Source organism: Bos mutus, chromosome 19 (genome assembly GCF_027580195.1).
Source record: "Bos mutus isolate GX-2022 chromosome 19, NWIPB_WYAK_1.1, whole genome shotgun sequence".
Lineage (NCBI taxonomy): Eukaryota > Metazoa > Chordata > Mammalia > Artiodactyla > Bovidae > Bos > Bos mutus.
This window is the reverse complement of record NC_091635.1, coordinates 27,307,961-27,329,440: the sequence shown is the minus strand read 5'-3', so window position 1 is coordinate 27,329,440 and position 21,480 is coordinate 27,307,961. Positions and strand designations below refer to the sequence as shown.

At 49.0% G+C, this 21,480-nt stretch overlaps 2 protein-coding genes across 4 annotated transcripts in view; both read right to left on the bottom strand.

The window, feature by feature from the left end:
- Positions 1-4,236, bottom strand: part of RARA (retinoic acid receptor alpha) — a 44,162-nt gene extending 39,926 nt beyond the window's left edge. Inside the window, exon 1 of the mRNA XM_005898033.3 lies at positions 4,094-4,236. The gene's annotated coding sequence lies outside the window, so the exon portion shown is untranslated. The remainder of the gene's footprint in view (positions 1-4,093) is intronic.
- Positions 4,237-7,768: 3,532 nt separating this feature from the next.
- On the bottom strand, positions 7,769-20,689 carry CDC6 (cell division cycle 6). Of its 3 annotated transcripts, none has more exons than XM_070389805.1 (12): positions 20,078-20,689; positions 19,052-19,242; positions 17,991-18,272; positions 17,667-17,866; positions 17,240-17,412; positions 16,774-16,880; positions 15,630-15,769; positions 14,467-14,567; positions 13,217-13,281; positions 10,892-11,094; positions 10,310-10,450; positions 7,769-9,995 (listed from the first exon to the last, which is right to left on the bottom strand). In XM_070389805.1, the coding sequence occupies exons 2-12, from the start codon at positions 19,227-19,229 to the stop codon at positions 9,906-9,908; spliced, it is 1,680 nt and encodes a 559-aa protein (XP_070245906.1). In that variant the 5' UTR covers positions 19,230-19,242; positions 20,078-20,689; the 3' UTR covers positions 7,769-9,905. The 3 variants fall into 3 exon arrangements, with proteins under 3 accessions (XP_070245906.1, XP_070245905.1, XP_005898094.1); XM_070389804.1 differs by having other exon boundaries at positions 7,770-9,995; positions 17,240-17,415; positions 20,190-20,686; XM_005898032.3 differs by having other exon boundaries at positions 7,771-9,995; positions 17,240-17,415; positions 20,078-20,685.
- Between the last annotated feature and the right edge of the window lie 791 nt (positions 20,690-21,480).

The following is a 21,480-nucleotide window of genomic DNA, read 5'->3' as shown; positions in this document are numbered from 1 at the left end:
GCTCTGTATCCTAGTCCTTGGTCGGTCCCCAACTCCTCCTGGGACTGTGGGCACAATCCCCCACCCTCGCTGGGTCCCTAAAATAGGGTTAGGCCGGATGCCCCTTTTCGAAGGTGTCTCCAAGCTCCCGGTGAGCCAGCCTGTGAGACTGTTGGAACCAGCCCAGCACCTCGATTCACACCAGTGGCCACAGGCCACGTAAACAAACCCCAACCCTGACCTCCTTCCAGCCTGGACACAGACTCTCTCCACACACGGTGGAGACTTATAAACAAACCAAGCTGGGGTTTACCAAAGACCCTGCATAAACAAGCAGAGAGGGAAAGAGACCAGGAGCCTGGCCAGGCCCTACTTGCTGCCGGACGGACAGACAGACAGACAAGGTAGCACAGCCCAGTTGGGGGAGGGGCTGTGACGAGAAAAACAAAGGGCGCAAGGGGCCTGGATTGGGGTTCCAAAGCCCCCAGTGACGGGCTGTATGTCCACGGGCAAATCACATCCCCTCTTTCCCGCTCTGTAGGGCAAACGGATGGGCCAGGTGCCTCCAAAGCCCCTTCTGGTTCTCTTGGGATAGAGAGAGCCCTGGGGGTCCCCAGGACTCCCCGCCCAGTCCAGCCCATCCTCTGGTCAGGACCCTCTTCTCAAGGCCCTTCCCCTGCCCGCCACACCTCCTCCTTACTCTGTCTACTGCCCCCCTGGCCCTTCCTCACTCCTCCGCCCGCCGGCTTGCCCTCACCTTGGCCAAGCCCCTCTGCCTGCCCCGTGCTTTTCTGCACGTCCCTCCTGCCAGGGGACAGACCAACTAAAAATAGTCCCTGCAGCCTTTCTCGCCCACAGCTGCCCAAAGAGCAGGAAATGAGGGGGGCAGGGAGGCCCATGTCCTGCTCTCCCCACAAACTCCCAGCCCCAAATCAGGTCCAGCCCTCCAGCCTGGGATGTGTGCCAACTTGGCCATCTCGGGGGCACCCCACACCCCTTCCCTAGGGGGAGGCCTGCCCATAAGTGCCTACAATCTGAGAGCTATCCTCACCCCACGGGAGGGGGAGAGGAGGCCAGCGGTCTGGAGGGAAACCTTCCCAATTTCTGACAAATCAGTGCCAACCACACTGTGGGCACCGAGAGGGCAGGGCCTGGCTCCACGGACTGGTCTTTTGAGGGCAGAGGGAATCGGTGTGGGGAAGTCTGGGCTGGTTCTCTTCATCCTGGCCCAGCTGGAAGGAAGACAAAATAGTGCCCCAGCCTCAATTATGCCAATCCCCCATTCCCCTAAATGTGTGGGTGCAGACAGAGGGGTTTCGGTAGCCACCCCCAGATGCCATGGGGTAAGAAGCTTTAGAGGAGAGGTCTTGGCTCCCACACATAAAGATGGAAGCCTAGAGGCAAGAACAGGTCATGCCTGCCAGGCTGGGCATATGCTGCCCCCAAGCTGAGTCAGAGGCTGGGAGGGAGGAGCCGGACGCTGGGTGCCAGGGGCTACAGAGCCTCCACCCCTATCCCACCTGGGACTCCTGACACCTCCAAGCCCTGGAAGAAGGCCCTCCCTGCGCAGGAGGAAGGAAACCAGCTTAGCGACTCTCTGGAGGCCTGCAGGGCAGCTCTGCACCAGGAGGCAGGCGGGAAACCCAGGAGCCTTGGCTCCCGGCCCAGGGAGGGAGTGAGAGAAATACCTCGGAGGGGAGGAAACAGCCTGGAGAAAGGCAGACGCAAGTGCCCCCAGCAGCTCCCAGAGGTGACCCTCCAGGAGAAACTGGCCAGAGGGGCTGCAGGGGGAAAGTGAACACATTTCTGAACAAGAAGGGAGAAGAAGGCAGAGCCCCAGGGATGCAGGAAGCAGGGCAGGCCAGCCAGGCTCTCACCTGCTCTCCTCTCCTCCCATCAAAGCCTGTCAGAGTCTGAAGTGCTTATTAAGGGCATGAAATATCAGGGAGGTCCTAGGGGCCTACGTGTGTTCCCCCCTCCCCTTATCTCCAGACCCCAGCCTGTTTGTTCCTGAGCTTCCCCTGGCACCCCTCCCCTGGGGCCCAGCCAAGTCAGGAGTCAGCAGGCCCAAGGTGGTGCCTGGGAGGCCTGGGCAGTGCCAGGGGCAGCCCTCATACCATCCTCCCACTGGCTTCCCTCCCGCCTGCTCTCGGCCGCCACACATATCTCAGCTGTCGAATCCGATTAGGGCTCCTGCCCAGTGAGCCGGACAAGGAGGCCACTGGGCAGGGAGAGACAGGGACAAGGACGCTGAGCAGGAACGGCAGGAGGAAGGTGGAGACGGGGCTCAGGGGAGAAGGTGTGGAGCCCCAGAGGACCAGAGAGCTGGTAGCCAGCTATGACCCGCATTAGGGGAACTCTGCAGCCCCTAGGGCAACAACCTGGTTCCTCCATCCCAGAGATGGGCAAGGATGGGGGAAGGAAACTGAAGGCAGAGAGATGACCTAGATTAGAAAAAGAATCCCATCCTGGAACTCTATCCCCGCCCTCCCACCCTGCCACACCCCCACCCACTACCATTTGCAGTGGGCTGTAGGATACATCTTCTAATGAGGTCTTTATGGCTGCATCCCTATCAGGCAAGCCGGGCTTGTTACTAATAGCCATTTTTATAAATTAAGAAACTAGAGGCTTAGAGACCTGTATAAATGCACGTAGTCAAATGAGCGAGCTGAGTCTCAAATTCAGGCCTGATTCTCAGTCCACTGCTCACAAGCAGAATTTACTTTCCTTCCTGGGTCAAGAGCAGAACTGAGTCTGAAGTCACTCCATTATCCACATTTTCCTCCAAAACCACCCCGTAGGGGATCTGGGGGATCATGGAGGAATACAGAACATACCCTACACCTAGATAGAGTGACCAGATAGAGGTGCGCCACCCACCCCCCACACAGAGAGCTAGAGGGGTTCCCTCAAAGTGTGACCTGTCTCTTCCATGGCTTCCCAGCCCAGTCTGCTACACCCAGAGGTAATACACACACTTACACACACGGTTACTCAGACAAGTCATACACCCCTCCCGCCAACCCACCAAACCAGAATGAGATGCCCTAGATCTTCAGAGAACAAGGCCTGTCAGCCCCCCAGAAGAGGGACAAACAAGTCACCCTAAATACTAGGTATCATCCACCTCTCTCCCAGAGAGCCTGCAGGAAGGCAGAAGCCTCAGGGCAACACCAGGAGCTCGAGCTCTGAAAACCAAGGAGCCCAGGGAGCTGGCATGGCTGGGTGGCCTCCCTGATTTGGTCCACACCCCCTTCCCCAGCCATCTGGGCTGATTCTGTTCTGGCCTGGGCCACACTCTGGGATCTCTCCCCTTCCATGCATATAGCCACCTCTATCCCAAGCTTATAGATCTTACAACCATATGGTCTACACACACACACACACACACACACACACACACACACAGTGGGGTGTGTGTGTGGGGGGGGGCGCTTTTCCATAGGTGTTGAGGTGTTGGCAAGGATGGGAAGGGCTCTAACCTGAAAGAACGTCCCCCCACCCCAGGGAAAGGTCACCCCCAAACCCCTAAAAAGCTCACAATCTCCACTACCCTCCCGCACAGCCTTTGGCCACTCCAACGTGCCATGAGCCTGGAAGCGGGCACTGGGTCTACAAGGAGAGTAGGGATTCGGGGGCAAAGTCCTGGGCTCTTAGGGCTGGAGGGGCGGGGAGGGTAGGCAGGGAGGAAGCAAGAGAGAAATCCCCAGGGAGTCTTGGCTTCCCCAGCGGTCTCCCGGTCCGGCTCCCGGTCACCTTAGCGTGCCAGTTCTCCCCTCGAGGTGAGGTGGGGGAAGGGGGATTAGGAAACACTGCAAAGAAGGGAGCGGGGTCTGGCGCCCGGGCAGACCTTACCCCCACTTTCCATTCTTAGCTGGAGAACGGGAATGCCTGAGGGGCGTGCAGCAAGGGCGCCGGAGGGCGCAGGGGCTCCGAGCTCCCAGGCACCCCTGTGTTCCCAGGCCCCCACCTCCCTGGACTACAGCGAGCCGTGGGGGAGGAGAGACGGGGAAAGCCTGAACTGCCGAGAGGGAAACGGCCGGATGAGAAGCGGAGAGGCCAGGCGGAAGGCGGCCGAGGCAGAATGGGGAAGGGGTGTTCGAGGTCCTACCTGCTCAGGTGCGTGCCGGCGGGGGGCGATGGGGTTCCCAGGAGAACCGGGGAAGCCCTCTCAGCTCGATTCAGGATTCCCCCCTGCTTCTGGGTTAGGCTGCTGCAAAAGGCACAGGTTCCCGTTGGGTCCTAAAGCCCATTCTCCAAACTCTCCCCGCCCTCTTCCACCAGCCGTGACTGGGTCAGCGGGTGCAGAGCTGAACCGATGGGGCAGAAAGAACTCACTGGTGAAAGAGGTCTGAGTCATGGGCTGGGGACAGCCACAGTCCCCGGTGTCAAATACACAGCACATGGGAGATTTTAGTTGAGGATATTATGGGACAGAATTAAAGAAAACATTGCTTCTGCCTGGCCTGAACGGATGGATTTGAGCTTTGGGACTGAAGGTGGGGTTAAGATGGCTTTTCTCACCATTCCCAACTAGCCTGGGGTCTGGGGAAGGGGGTTGTTCACTTTGGACAGGAGCTCACTTCTACCCTCCCCCTCCTAGACAGAGCACAGTCTCCCCTAAATTATTCCTAAATGCCTAGGAGAAAGAGGTCATGCCAAGGGGAAAGAAGGCACTGATTTCTAGCAAGTGGAAAGGGCAGTATGACTTAGGTAGCAATTGGAAATTGGCATTTTTATATCCTTAGACTGAGGCCTGTGTGTCTGGAAGTGTGTTGGGCTCTGCAGATACACGTAGCCAGGTGAGAGGGTAAGCCGGTGGGGCTGGGAGTCTTTGGGTTACATCCTTTGGCAGAAATGGCAACTGTCAGTGAAGGAAGGGGATGCAGAACCTAGGGGTCGACTCGGGCTCCCTACCCGGCCCTCAACTGGATCCTGAAGCTTTACCAGAATGAATATGTTAAAGGAGAGTATTTTCCCAGGTACTATTTAGGATAAATAGGGGGCAGGAGGGCCTCAGCATTAGATCAACTTCAAGGGTTTTGTTGTCTAGTCGCTCAGTCATGTCCGACTCTTTGTGACCCCATGGACTGTAGCCCACCAGGCTCCTCTCTCCCTGGGCTTCTCCAAGCAAGAGCACTGGAGTGGGTTGCCATTTCCTTCTCCAGGGAATCTTCCTGACCCAGGGATCAAATCCTATATTTTGGCAGGTGGATTCTTTACCGCTGAGCCACCAGGGAAGCCCGCAACTTCAAGGTTACAGACCCAGTTTAGGATAGCCCAATTTCTCAAAGGGAGAACTCAGAGTTGGGGGCCAAGGTGGGCCAGGGAATGTGGAGGGAAGGCTGCAGAGGGCCTGGTAAACGTTTTGCAAGGGGAGTTGCACACACCTCCAGCAGCAAAGCAGGGGAAACGTCACAGGGTGAAGGGCCAGGGGAAGTCAGGGACAGAGTCATGGAAGGGAGAGGGCACGGCCTCTTCCTAGAAGGGGGACAGGGTGGCAGCACTGCTTCCGCCCCTGTGTCAGTCTGGCAGGAACTGGGGAGAGGAGCTGGATAGCAGGTTGGGAGGGCCCCAGGGTGGAGCCGGTGGGGTGAGCTCAGGTCAAGCCTTTCACCCTGATGTGCCTCAGTTCTCTCCCAGCTGTTAACCAGGGCTCTGGGTTCTTCCCAGGCAGTTAATGAGTGTTTACAGAGGAGCTTGGAGATCTTCAGATCTCAGCTGGGCCACCACTACAGTTATAAAGCTCAATAAGGGCTGAGTGTCATTGGGGAGGGGAAGGAGCAGAAGAGGGAAACAGACGACTCTCTTACAACCTAAGGATAAAGCCACGCTCAGAGAGCAGAGCCAGCCTCAGCTGCCACAGGATATCCTTGTGCCCAGGGATGGAGGTCACGTACCCGCATCCTTCTCACCACCACCAAAGGCTGGCCCGCAGCTAAGTGTGGGCAGAACCCAGACTACAGCTGGTCTTCATTAACTCCAGCTCTTTTTCACCCCCCACTGTGAACCCACAGCTTCTACAGGCCCAGGCTGGAGGGGCTGCCCTAGCCCGACCTCACTGCTGACTCTGGGGTAGGGGGCACCTACTGTAGGCCAAGCTACCAGCTGAAAATAAGGTCGAAGCAAGACTCACTTTTCCTACTGGGAGAGAGCAGAGAGGAAAGAAAGGAGTGTGGGGGTGAGGGTGGAGGTGGGGGAATTTAGGGCAAACAGCAGGCAGTGAAGTCAACTGGATCTAGGCCCAGAAACCCCCACACCCTGGGGCCAAGTCTTACTCTAGCTCTGCTTTCAGCCCAGTCTTGGCTGGGCCCCAAACTAGGGAAGGCCCTGGCTGCCCCTTTCCGCCTCCCTACCCCCACCCTTATTAAATACACATTTTATCTCTCAGCATCTTCATTATCTTAACTGAAGGAGACAAGCAGTGGATGGCGGCGGCAGAGAGCGTCAGGAGAGGGGGGGCGGGTGTGGGGAGCAGGCGCACCCTTGTTGTAAAGTGCTGATGAAGCTCTTTCAGGCAGTGTGGGAAACAGAGGCGGGATCAAAGGCAGCGAGGCTGATTCAGAACTCAATTAGAGCTTTTTAAAAAAGGAGCTGGCTCCCTCCTTTTGCCAGGCTTCAGACAGCCTTTACCCAGGCCCCTCGCACCCAATTAGCTTCTACTGCCAGCACCCTGGGGCCGGGGTTGAAAACCAAGGGGAGGCCAAAGGGCACAGCTTCTCCCCCTGCAGACCCACCCCTTCTGAGAAGGCGGAGACCTACTGCTGTGCGTAACTTAAAAGGTCTCCGAGGGCACCTGATCTTTTCAGGAGGAACCTGAGATCACACCTTTTCCTCAAAAGTTAAAACAGCAGGACTCCAAAGGTGGGCTCCTCCCTAACCCCTTGCCAACTAGAGGCCACGCAGCTTCTGGCCCATCTCTGGGGACACTAGGTAACATCCAGACAGACACCCCCTCCTCCCAGCCAGTGGGTGGGACTCTTTCCCTCAAAGCCAGGGGCTCCTGGGAGCAACATGGAAGTTGCCTCAAGCAAAATATCACATCAGAGGGAGCCATTGGGACGCATCTGTGAGGCTGAGAAGCCTCATGACACCTGCCGCAGGATGGAGCGCCCCCTCTCCCTGCTCCACCTCCGTGCAGAAGCACCAGCCCGGGCTGCCTCCAGATCAGAACTGTCCTCAAGATGAAGGGGAGGCGGCGTCTTACTCCATCATGGATCTGTTCACTCAACAACTGTTAATGGAATACGCCCCTGGCCCCCGCAGGTCTCAGGCACTGAACTAGGTGCTGGGGACAGATACAAATGTTAAAAAAGCTCTCCACCTCGGCTCTGTTTTGGCCTCTCTCTCAGTAGTCAAGGTAACCTCTCCACAGATATTTTTAAAAAGCCCCAAGTCGTATCTCCTTCCTACTTCTCAGTTTTTATTGGTGTATCTTAAAAGGGCGCAATGAGGGGGAAGAAGGAGAGAGCTCTGCCAACTTTGGATCTCTGGGCAGCTTGGACCTCACACCCTCTTGCCAGTCATCCAGACACAGGCAGGTCTTCACTGAGCCAGAATTGTCAGTTGCAGCTCCGGGGTTGAAACTCAAACCAGTTTTATTGTGTCTGAGTGTGTTCCATGGCAATACCCACCGACACTCTATGGCAGCTTCCTCTGCCTCTGTGAAGAAATAAATAAACCAGGAGACAGACACACACACCCCACCACCTTCGAGAGGAAGAATGTAGGTCAGCATCTCTGCCACTACTCCATGTGAAGCGGCCTATGCTCCTGGCAGAAACCAGTAACCACAAGCCCAGCCCAGCCTCCTAAAAATCCCACCGCCTTCCCAGAGCTCTCAGCTTCAGCGAGAAAAGGACTTTCTTCCTGCTCTCAGTCTGCTCCCCGGCTGTCTGAATTACATTTAAGACTCCGCTGTCAAACATACATCAGCCTGTGCTCCCATAAGGGCAGCGGAAGCCAAGCAGGGACTCGAAGTCAGCTTCACGCATCGTTGACGGAACCAACCCTGTTCCAATTGCTGAAGTCTTAAGAGCAGCAATGACCTAGAAATTGACAGTGGGGGGAGAACCGAAGGGAAGGAAAACTAACCAGTACACAGAAAACCCGATTTCCTAATTCCAGGGGAAAGGGAGAGAGAGGAGGTAGATGGGGGAAGAAATTTGGCCTCTTTGAATCTGCAAATGCGACCTTGGCTCAGTGCCATAGAGGATACACAGCAGCCCCAATGCGAGTCAAGCCATGTTCCTGACTCCAGCCCTACAGTTAAGAGGAAGGCGCCAAGCCTCAAACACAGCGAGGTGGGCAGGTCGCTCCTCTTTGGGCAGGATCCTACTGTGGACACAGAACAGACAGCAGCTGCCCACAGTGTGGAAACAGACTGTAAAGCAGTCACGTCTCTTAAGGCTGCAGCATCCAATAAAGCGTAATTTAAATCAAGCCTCGCATCTGTTCTCAATCCCATTCAGTCTCTGCTTTCCATCAGCCTTCGGACAATCTCTGCAATTATGCTCGTTAACCCTTATAGCCCCGGACACTTTCCAAGCTGCGAGGTATAGACCTGTGTTCTCCCCCCGCAAACTGACCGCAGAGGGAACAAATGCTCTAGTGAAGGAGAGTGTGAGACATTCAGACTCCTGTCTACAGACCACGCTCTGCTACACACACCAGCAGGTAGTGTTCATTTCAGAGGGCTCTCTCTGTGTGCCCTCCTTCTATCCTGTACCACCTGCCGCAGCCCAGATCACATTGCAAGGAGACAGTGGGCAGCATGAATGAAACAGTGGCCAACTGATCATTTGTACACATATCAAATTCTCAAACCCAAGCCATGTCAGGAAGGCAGGAGGCAGAACTCAGGGAGCAGCACAGACTTGGTCACTGGCTGTCAGACCATTCCTATCACACACGGTTTGCATTCCAAGCATATGCTTGAGTTATAAAAGTACAGCAGTCTCCCAGAGGAATCAAACTTCAGTTTTTTTTCCCCCTTCCCTCAACTACCCCAGTCCCACACCTGCACTCCTAAGGCAGTCAGTGTTATCATGGTGCCCTCTGGTGTCCCCATCACAAATTGCCATTTAATGCCACTGGAAGCCAAACCCAGAAAAGCGGGGACTTGAGTAACTATGTGGATTAATTTATCTAAGGAGACTGGGAAAATGAGGTTCCAATGACAATCCAAACCCAAACGAGGGCATCTTGAAACAAGTAAGTGGCTTCAGCTGAGGACCGTGGGACAGTTTGGGGAGGAATTTTCACATTGCCTTCTGAAAAGTTTGAGCTCTCTTGAAATGTGATAGCTGAAGAAAACAAAGACTGCAACTTGAAAATAAATATATTCACAATCTGTAGTCACATTCTCCTGACCACCCCCACAACCTTGGGAGTGCCCAGGAAATTCAACGAGTCTTTAAAATGTCGCAGTGCGGAAGTCTCTGCAACATAACACGAACACAGCACACTCCAAAAAAAAGATATCCTTTGATCAAAGTGTCCTCCAATCTCCACGTCAGCTGGCTTATTTGTCTGGAGTCTCCTTTTTCGTTCTGCTTCCTCTGATCCAAACGTTCTTGAAAATATACCAATGTTTGAGGAGACTAAGAAATCAATATATGAACTTTCTGCAGCACCCATCTGTATACCTGTAAGCATGTTGGTTAGGGGCACACTCAGGGTAGAGGCGATGAGTGTAATTAAAAAGGGTTTCCTTGGTAGTTTGTAATTCATAAATATAATAAAACTCAAAGATATAATTCTGTGCTAATAGTCACAAATCTATAGATTATTTTTTATCAGGTTTAAGTAAAAAAAAGGTCACCTGCTTTCAGACCTGAGTGTATAAAGTACTAAAATGAAGACTCCATCGGTCTCTAAATGCCAGCTGGATACTTTCGGGTGGGGTATTAGTAGAAAAGAATTTAAGGCAATCCAGTAGCTAAGATATTTCCAACTAAAGCTTTGTCTTTCAGAGCATGCTCTATTTCCGTCTCTTCAATCTTCAGAGACACCTGCAAGGAAGAGAAAAGGACTTTTTGTGGTGGAGAACTCACAAAAGCCAAGTTTTTATTACAGAAACCTTTACTATGTTAAACTTTTCTCACAAGAGTCAAGCAAGCTAAACACTTCTTTTCCAATAACATGGGGGGAAAAAATCTGATTCATTCTATAGCCATATCTTCACACACCTTAAATCCTACCTAACAAACAACAAAAAAGTGTTTATCTAATTGTGATCATTTTTAAATCTTTACTTTAGCAAAAATCTAAGCTCTTCAAAGCAAGACAATTAAAAGCAATGTCCCAAAGAAGCAGGACATTGTACCTTTGTGAAGCGGGTTTCCTTGTTTTTCTTTAATCCAAAAATGCCTCTGGCCTCCAAGAGACCGGAAAGTGACAAACACTCCGACTGGGCCACAGCTGCCACCTGCTGTTTGCGACAGACGTTACTGTAGGCTTCATGTAACTGGAAGGGAACAAGGGGAAACAAACGTCGTTTAACAGCCCTCTCTCTTCTAACTTTGTCATCTTTTAAAATAATGTAAATCTGGGTTTGCAAAAGAGTTATCTGAACATCCTAATGCTCTCCATTTTCAATAAAATCCTTGAAAATGCTTTCTGGAGGTACCGCCAAAAACCTACACTGTAATGCAAGGAGGGGGCTTTATTGTGTTTCATAGGGAGAGGCAGAAATAAAGGGGAGAAGATTAATGGTAAAGGCTCAACCATAGCCCAAGGGAAATAAAAGTCAGCTGCCTTTTACATGATACCAGTACTTATTCTCACTGTTAAAATCCATTTTTAATTCACATCAGCTGCAGCATCATAGGCCTTTAGGAAAATATCTGCTCTGCAAAGCAGATTCTCCTCTCTACCCCAGCTCCATCTGCTGAGATTCCTGACTAACCTTCCCCAGGGTGACCTCTTTGATTTTCAACCGCCTGGTCAAGAGCAGCAAAGAGCAGACCAAGATCTTCTGCTGGAGGGGAAAGGAATCTTGTGCTCCTTCTTGGCTCAATGTCATTCTGTTTCCATCAACTTCCGAGATGACTTGTGATATGTGAATAACACCAACCCGCTTGGGAACCAATGACTCAGAGGGTGATTTACCTATCAAGTAAATAAATCAGGATTAACTCGATTTGAGACAGATGATACTAAGTTTTAGTGGAAGGAGAGGTTACAGTTCTGTAATGAGAAGTCAAAGGATGAGACACAGCACGATCCTCAGGAAGATGCCAAAATGTGACACGACTTGGAAAGTAAGGTTATCCTCTTTCTGGGCAGAACGGTGAGCTATTTCATCCTGTATGATGCAATTTAATGTCAAAAAGATGAAATCTACCTCACGAAAGAATAAGGACTAGACAGAGAACTAATGTAAGGTTCCTGATATCTCAAAGGCAAAGAAGGACAGAACCTTGAATCAAAGATGACTGGGCCTGGTCATTGATAAAGGCTGGAAAAATTACCTAATATTTCAAATCAAGTGAGTGGCTAAACGTGGACAGTCCTAAGTCCTCTTGATAGCCTCCCCAAATGACCTTCGAGGTTTGGTTCATTTGCCCAAGCCAATCTCCAGGAGAGCAACACTTGAGAAAATGTCATCGGATAGTTCAGCAGATAGCACCATCTCAGAAGCCGGAGGTTGGGAAACTGCCAAGGAGCCACAGAGGACTGTGGCCTCATTGTCTGGATGCAGGAATGGCAAGACAGAGAAGGATCTGCTCTGTAATAAACTTTGCCTCATGTTGCCTCATGTTACTTCCTGAGACCAAGTCAGTTGTCCCAGAAGAGTTTGCTTCGATTGTTGTTGTTCAGCCGCTAACTCTTTGCAACCCCATGGACTGAAGCACGCCAGGCTTCCCTGTCCTTCACCGCTTCAATTCCATGATCACAGACAGGATGCTACCGAGGACTAAGCGTACTGGAGAAACTGGAGTTCAGTGGTCAAGAAGCAGAATCTCACAATGCTGAGAAGAATTCAGGTCTAGTCTTACTCCCTATCCAATGGCTGAGTCTCTTCATAACAGTTCCAAGAAGAGGTCACCTACCCAGCTAGTGTCTGAGTCTCTTCAATACTGGGACACCCCCACTGTGTCAAAAGAAGACCAGTTAGTGCTCTTTGCTGGAAAGTGCCTTCTTTTTTTCTTTTTTTTTTTGGCTGCACCACAAGGCATGTGGGGTTTTAGTTCCCCAACCAAGGATCAAACCCACACCACCTGTGCTGGAAGTGTGGAGTCTTAACCACTTCCCTGGAGCCACCAGGGAAGTCCAGGAAAGTATCTTCTTATATTTAAAGTCATTCTCCCTGTAGCCTTCTAAAGCCATTAAAGCTAACCACATCTACCAGAGGTTAAAAGACAGGAATTAGATTAGTTTCATAATTTATGACAAGAAAACACAAATTCTTTTAGTTCTGTGTGTGTGAGCGGTGCTCAGCGGGTCCACTGACAAGCCTAAATGTTCCTGGTAGGGGAAAAAAGGGAATGATGTGAAAAGTTGAAGAGAAACCAGCATCTAATCTGTGCACTGGCAAATATTACCTACTATCAGTCAAAGCACTGTTCAGCTACTTCTGAAATATTTTTATTAATCTTCTTTCAACAAGTTGATGATAAGGAAGAAACAATCAAATCAGACTGTTCTGTTTCTAAAGATTAACACGATATTAACCACAAGATATGCAGTTCATGGCCATTTTACATCCTCTATAGCTAAGAGGACAAGGCTGAGGGAAAGGAAAACTAATTTTGTCGTTTCTGTGAAAGCGTGCAGTTTACTGTACCGATGCTATCTTTGTATCGCCACCCTCTGAGGCTTGTTGAAAGTCTAGCGATATCCCAAGCTGAACTAATTCTTTCCCTGTCTGACTCTTATTTCCTGGGCTTTGCTTTCACCTATATCAAGACCTAAAGTGCACTCGATACAAGTACCCAGAGAGACGCTGATCCAATCTTAGTGTCTAGTTTTCATTCCTAGGACTTGGAAAGAAAACCGACTCTGTCCCAACTATTCATGTAACACCCTGGAGAACCCATTTCCAGTAATGTGTGGATTACAGCACTGGCAGGCAAGACTGAAATAAAGTAGATGAAACTGATGAAAAACACAGACACCCATACAGAAATGGATAACAGGATTTAACTATGCTCATCTCATTTTTCTATCTCTTTCAGAAAAGTAAAGCTTCTAATTATAAAGGAAGAGGGAACAGAGATAAACTACTCACATTCAGAGAGTGGTTTGAGGATAGTCTGACTTTTGACATCTGACTCTACAACTTCAATAGCCCTCCTATTAAAAAAAAAAAAAAAAAAAAGTATTTCTAGAGTTAATTTAGGCTGAGCCAAACCAAACACCACACCAAACCACCAAGCCCAAAAATAGGCACATTAACACAAAGCAACATGTTTTATAATTTTAAAACCCAAGAAAATTGGATTATGCCTCAACTCCAGGGGACTTAATTGCCTCGAAATAAATCATGGACCAGGGAATCCAAGAAACTTCAACACTACTCAATTTCCTCTTATAGAGGCCGAGTAAGTCATCATACATTGAGCCAATGATAATATTTTGGACAAGGAAAACATGTCATGGATAGAAGAGAGGACATGCAGTGTGGGTGACTGACTAAAGAGAGACAGCACCACCTATACACACCAGCCCTAAAAGAGGAGCCCGCAGTTATCTATACATAGGCTATGTGCAGGCTAAAACCACACCGGCCTACGTGACTCTTGCTCATAGCTGCAGTCTTTATCCAAGTAGTTTGCTGACTAGGAAGAACTTTCAAATCCAGGATCACATCATCTAGCAAGAGGAAGAGCTTACTCTCCCACTGCTCTCTCCAAAGTACTTTGCCCACAGGAAGCCACAAGCCAGACCTGGATCTTCTGCGTGGCAGTAGGGGGAGGTTGGACCAGCGGGCCAACACAGCAAGTGTCATTTTAATGGCCCCAGTGTCCTACTGGGAAAGAAGAAATTTCATCAGTCAGCACAGAGGCTTTCCCCAGCAGGAGGGGCCAGGGGATGGGAAGGGGGAGAGAGAGCGGTCTGGAACACAACTATGGGGGACCACCAGCTGGAGGAAGGGGTGCTCACAAAAGCAAAGGAAGGGGCAAAAGAAGTCTCAAGGCAAGGATGGTTCAGGTCCATAAATAAACCTGCTTGAGACCAGCTAATGGAAAAGTAAACTGGAGTCTTTTTTAATACAAATGTAATTAACCAATCTATAATCACCACAGGGAGTGCCAGCAACATCTCATTTGTTTCTCCCTCTGTAGGTAATGGACTGATAATGTTTCAGACATTAACACGGTGGAAATGCAGAGCTCCCCACTGAGAAACAAGTCCTCCTTTCTGAACGTAAAAAGTGGCAGAACGGAGCCTCTTAAGCCACATTCATTTGAGTTACACGAGACAATTAACAGCATTTCTTCTTTTTTAATAAAAGCAGCCAACAGTGCCATAACTCACCTGCAAATATCAAGCGCTTTGCGAACATCTCCCGAAACAGCAGAGACTTTGCGGGCGCAGAACTGAATGGCAGCATTGTCTAGGACCTGGTCATTAGATGCCTTTGGACAAGACACAGAAGTTTACAGTTGAAAGTACACAGCTCCTCTTCTGCAATTTAGGTCTCAGACATGAGTACTTTCACACTTAATTCTAAACTTGATTGACCAAACTTTAGGGTCTAAGAGATGCCTTTTCTGCTTAGGAATGGGAATTTCATACATTGAAGCATTTTGTAGGAATGTGGTGGAGGTTCACAAAGGGGAAAAAAGCAACTGAAACTTAAATTAGCAAAACTACACTATACTAAAATCTACTTGGTCAAGAGAAAGTGTTTTCTTGGTCCTATTTTTTTTTAAAAATTTTTTGGCCAGACCATGAGACATATGGGATCTTAGTTCCCCGACCAGGGATAGGAGCTGTGCCCCCCTGCATTGAAGTGCAAAGTCTTAGCCACTGGACCGCCAGGGAAGTCCCAGGTCCTATTTTTTTTTTTCTATTTCTTTTCGGCTGTGCTGGGTCTTCACTGCTGCGTGGGCTTTTCTGTGGTTGTGGCAAGCAGCAGCTACGCTCTACTGTGGTGCACGGGCTTCTCCTGTTGTGAAGCCCAGACTCCAGTAGTTGCGGTTGCCAGGCTCAATTGCTCCAAGGCTTGTGGGATCCTCCCGGATCAGGGATGGAACCCGTGTCTCCTGCACTGGCAGGCAGATTCTTTACCACTGAGCCACCAGGGAAGCCCCCTCAGGTCCTATTTTAAGACTATTGTGTGTGTGTTCGTCGCTCAGTCATGTCCGACTGTTTGCAACCCCATAGACTGCAGCCTGCCAGGCTCCTCTGTCCATGAAATTCTCCAGGCAAGAATACTGGAGTGGGTTGCCATTTCCTGCTCCATGAGACTATTAGAGAAGCATTTGAGTGACTCCTCTCTTATGTTTATTCCAATACTGAAGCACCTAATAAATGGAGCCATGGGTGGAAATTCACACAAAATGTTCTCACTATGGCCCAAAGGAATGCCTTGTTTAGCCATGCAGTCAAAGCAAAATATTTTAGAACTATTGTTAGGCTTCCCTTTCACAGGTGATACAAGGAACAGACACCTGGGTACGGTGCTTGGCACTCACCTGATTCAGTCGATCCTGCAAGATGGTGGCTATCTGATTTTTGGTATAAGGTGGGAAGTTCAACAGCTGTGGCTTGCATTTTTCTCTAGCTTGAAGCCTCGGCAGAATTCTGTCTGTGAGATCCAGAGTATTAGCAATACCTGAGGAGGAGATATGTAACACTTATCATCAGTGGTCAAATCATCCTAAAAGGAGAAATAAACCTTCTGAAAGCTGAATAAAATTTCTAGTCATAATCCAGCATTCCAATTGTTGCTTCCCACTCATCCCCCACTCTCAATACTCATTAGGTAGGATGTACACAATCACTGAAGAATGCTTTTTTTTAAAGTGTTCTTTATTTTTTGGCTGTGCTGGGCCTTCGTCATGGCATGTGGGAAGAATGCTGTATTCAAATTAGGTTTAAAATTCTGACTAATAAGCAGGACCAGACACTCCCAAAATTGACTGTTGCTGAAATGCAGTATTTTGTCATTTCTATTCAGAGTTAACAAAAATGATTTGATTAGTGAAAGTTAAAGTCGCTCAGTCGTGTGTCTGACTCTTTGCAACCCCATGGACTATATAGTCCATGAAATTCTCCAGGCCAGAACACTGGAGTAGGTAGCCATTCCCTTTTCCAGGGGATCTTCCCAACCCAGATCTCCTGCATTGCAGGCAGATTCTTTACCGGCTGAGCCACAAGGGAAGCCCTGATTTGATTAAGTTCCCTATTATTTTATAATAACTTTCCTTTAAAAAAAAAATTCTTATTTTATTTATTTTTATTCTTTTTTGATTGAGCTGCACAGTATGTGGGATCTCAGTTCCCTGACCAACTTATGCCCCTACCGTGGAAGTGTGGAACCACTGGACCACCAGGGAAGTCCCTATAGTAACTTTCTTATTATGGTAAGAAAGCAGAAAGCTCGTGTAAGATAAAGTAATAGGTGATCATTTCCTAGCAGTCCGGTGGATAGGACTACTCGCTTTCACAGCCAAGGTTCAATCCCTGGTTTGGGGAACTAAGATCCCACAAGCTATGTGGCACAGTGAAACTTTTTTTCAAAAAAATTTGCTTTTACAAAACAAAACTGATAAGCCGAAGAGATTTAAAAAAGAAGTCTTTAGAACCACCATGTAACATGAACAACAGAGCACTAACCAATCAGCACCAACCGAGAATTGCTTAGCCACGGCCATTCAAAGAGTGTGTACAAGACATCCTGCCCTCTGCTGTCCAGCTGATCCATCTCGTCCAACACCAACACACTACAAAGAAGCAATGAGGATCCATGTTCACCTTCTTAAGTCTCCAATCTGTTTGATGTGGGCTAACTCTAGGTCACATTCCTACAGCTCAAACTAGTTTGAAGGTAGTCATCTACCCCATTTGGTAACATACAGCAATGAGCTTAAAAACATTTTCCCCCAATTTGAAATTAGAAGGTTTTTTTTCTTTCTTCTTTTCTTCTTTCGCTTTAAGCTTATGTAACTACCTCTCAGAGAGAAAATATAGGAAATGTTCTTTTGAGGAGTAAACCGATAAATTCAAGAGACAAGACTGTGAGTTTGTGGGCAACAGATCTCGGAGACTTTCACAAAGCAACATGCAACAGAGCAATGCTTACATCATGGGGCCCTTCTCTGCAGTCATATGGTTTTCCAGTCTCCTCATCATGTCCTTCCCAGCTGGCCTGGATACTTCTTCCTGACAAATCTCCTGAGCAATGGCTGGGAATACAGCCTGGGCACTCCTCAAGGACATGCAATTCAGCACGATAGTTTTAAAGCCTTTTAGTTCCTTCTAGAAAAAATGCAAACAGGCAAATTAGTTTGGCCTCAGATAAACTTCTGATGGAACGTGAAGTGTCTTTGAGGGGTTAAACAGCATAAGAAAATAAGCTCCATTTTCATTTGGAAAGATTTTGACAATGAAATTAAAAATGTCTTATTTGGGGGAAAACTGCAATCCCTGAAGTACTTCCACTTTTTCTTAACCCTTAATAACCAGATGTCATTTTAGTAAGAGCATCATAATTCAGACTCTCAATGTACCTTGAGGTCTTGTAGAATTCGGCTTAAGCAGGCAGTTTTTCCAGTTCCAGGAGCACCAGAAAGATAAAGACTTCCAGCTTTTTTCCCATAGATGTGCTCCCTTAGGAAATTCCTGATGACATCCATCTCCTTTTCCCTGGCAGGCAGCTGATCCGGGACAGCTGTAGTCAGGACCTGTTTCGCTTGCTGGTAGCAAGTGCCTGTGCCAGACATGAAAGGACAATTAGACACCACAGAGGGGACTGAGAAGACCCACCGGCTTTCACTTGGAATCATCAGCCTTGGTTACGAGGCTGCACTAACAGCTGCCGTGAAAGAACCAACCTTCTTGCTTGAACAGTCTCAGACATGCAGATTCTTTCTCCGGCGGACACCTCTGTTCAGAATTGGTTGTGATGTCCTGACCTTTTGGAAGTGAGGGATGTATTTTGTTTTGGTGAACTCTGGTGTGTTCTCTTTTGCTAGGAGACTTAGTTGTCAGCTGACTGTCAAATACCAATCTGCGTCCCTTTGACGTCTGTGAGCGAGGGGGACCATTCTCTTTCTTGCCTTGCTTTGGTGGAGAACAGGGAGATAAACGGGGAGTGTTGCACAGGTTGTCGTCACCTGAAACATATTAAAATCAGAATGGGTCACTCATAGCAGTGGACAGTAAAAGGACTTGGAAAGATCTCTGCATCCACCCCTCAAAAGGGGGATGAATTTCTACCAGGGTCAGAATCACCAAAATAAAATGCCTCTCAGACAGAAGCAAACATTGGCCACCAGATGGCACCACTGAGTCTTCCTAGTTGGAGGTTTTAATGAGAGGAAATTCTAGGACTGCTCTAAAACAGGGCTTTCCAACCTTGGCATCATTGATATCTTGGACCAAATAATTTTTTACTGTGGGGGACTGTCCTGTGCACTGCATCACAGTGAGCAGCATCCACCGTCAGTGGCATCCCCTCAGTTATGACAACTAAAATGTCTCCAGGTACTACCAGATCACCCTTCATTAAAAATAGATGCGCTAAAACAAGAAAGGGGAAAAAAGAAAACAAAACTTAAAGAAACAAGAAAGGATTATCAACCACAAGAACTGTCACCTGTTTCTCATAATTTCACAACCACTGAGGCAAGTTTCAAAATACTATATAACGAACAGTGACACTGACAGAATCAAGTTCAGTATTAGGAACTGAAGGTCGGCCCTATCGAGTAGTTCAGAAAGCGATTTCAAAAGCAGCTTAACTCTGAAGTTCAGTAAGCAACCATTCTGAAAATAACCAAAGGGAATAGAATTGTTTTACTTGTACTCAGAAAGCTGTTTCAAAGTCATCTTATTATTAAGAAAGAGGTTGAGAGCTACGGGTTAAAAAGTACTCAAACAATGGCTGTCTTACCCAGACGTTTTCTGGGGCTAAGAGGCAGAATTTTTGCACAAGGAGAACGCAGGATAGCCTGGGCATTTGTCAATTCTAGTTTGGTGTCACTGGAGCTTTTAGCTTTGTCCACTGTCCGAGACGGTTTCTTTTTTGGAAAACTGATTGTAGCCTGTGACTGGGAGCGGGTTCGAGGCATGATGGCAGCACAGCTGGGTACAAAAAAGGAACAGGACATCCAGTCAATATGTAAAAGTGAAGGAAAAATAATTAACATGGAACTTAAACCAAATGATCAACACTCATTTCATAATCAGATTATGTTGTGACAATATTTTAGCATTTAATTCGGCTTCATATCCAAATCTATGCAACAAGAAATACCTTGTCTACCTACTACACATAACAGGCTGCCATAAGTTTTTTAGGTATTTACTCAGCGTCTCTTGTAGCTCAGCTGGTAAAGAATCCACCTGCAATGAGGGAGACCTGCATTTGATCCCTGGGTTGGGAAGATCCCCTGAAGAAGGGAAAGGCTACCCACTCAGGTATTCTGGTCTGGAGAATTCCATGGACTGTATAGTCCATGGGGTCGCAAAAAGTCGGACACGACTGAGCGACTTTTACTTTTATTTAAGTTTTACAACCATTTTAGAGGTAGGTACTATTATCCTTTTCTTACTGATAAGTAAACTGAGAGGCAGTGAGGTCCAACATCATAGCAAAGTAAGATATAAGACCAGGTATTCTGGCTCCAGAACCCAAATTTTTAACCACTCAAGCCATGCAATAAGAAGTTGATCTTAATTGGCGCCTACAGCACTTCTAATTCTCTAGCTCCAGGCCCGGAGTAGACCATTATCACCACCTTAGCGCAGCAGCCTCCCATACTTACAGGCTTCCCCAAGCCCTCAGTCCCTACTCCGCCCAACCTCGGCCCCACATAATCCCAGATGTTCGGGGAACATCGCCCTCCTATCGCACTCAGCACAACTGTCAGACCATTCCGAGGGTGCATTCCTCCCTATCCGACCCCGACCTCATCACCTTCTGGCGATCTGAGCTCTCCTCCCGCGGTCCTTGCCCCAGGCTCTCACAAACTCCGCCGTCCCCAAGGACCCGGGCCTCCTCTCCTTTCCACCATACAGGGCTGCGTCACCTCGGTGCCGGCTCTTCCTCACGTCTCCGGCAGACAACTTCAGGGACTGTCCACGACAAGCTGCTGGATAAACCCCACACCGACAGCAGCAAAGCCCAGCCACGCTCGCGCCAAATCTGCACAGCCGCAGCTTTCCCGCCTCCCGCCAAAGCCCGGCCACGCTTCTGATTGGGTGTCGCCAGAGCGCCGCGCGCGCCTTGGAGGCAGCCCCCTCCTTCACAGCCAATCAAGCCGGAAGGTATACAACCAATAAGAGAGCCCCAGGTCTTAGCGCCACCGTGAGGCCACGCCCACAGATCCGTTTACATCCGGGGCCTCTCCAGAAAGACGCGCGGTTGCGCCGGGGCCGTGTGAGTCCGGCTGGCCCCGCCGCAAAGCCCGGCGGGAGATGTAGTCTTTGCAGCTCGCGACTGTATTCCCACTCCCTTTTTTGGTTCTCGATGCCCTTTCTCAGTGTTGCACGTACCCCTTTTCATTATCCTAATGGGCTAGACCCTGATGCTGGGAGGGATTGAGGGCAGGAGGAGAAGGGGACGACAGAGGATGAGATGGGTGGATGGCATCACCGACTTCATGGACATGAGTTTGAGTGAACTCCGGCAGTTGGTGATGGACAGAGAGGCCTGGCGTGCTGTGATTCATGGGGTCACAGAGTCGGCCACAACTGAGCGACTGAACTGAACTGAACTGAACTGAATGGGCTAGACTTTCAGAGAGATACTACATAATCAGTTAATCAGTTCAGTCGCTCAGGCGGTCCGACTCTTTGCAACCCCCTGGACTGCTGCACTCCAGGCTTCCCTGTCCATCACCAGCTCCCAGAGTTTGCTCAAACTCATGTCCATTGAGTAGGTGATGCCATTCAACCATCTGATCCTCTGTCATCCCCTTCTCCTCCTGCCTTCAATCTTTCCCAGCATTAGGGTCTTTTCCAATGAATCTGTTCGCAACAGCTCCAAAGTATTGGAGCTTCAGCATCAATCCTTCCAGTGAATATTCAAGATTGATTTAAGATTGACAGGTTTGATCTAACTGCAGTCCAAAGGGATTCTCAAGAGTCTTCTCCAACACCACAGTTCAAAAGCATCAATTCTTCAGCACTCAGCTTTATGGGCCAACTCTCACATCCATACATGACTACTGGAAAAACCACAGCTTTGACTAGATAGACCTTTGTCGGCAAAGTAATGTCTCAATACCTACCATTATTTGGGCAATTCTGGGTGCCAGGTTTGATGCCAAGTGCTTTACTAATGCTCAACACTGCAAGGCACAAAGCAAATCAATCCGC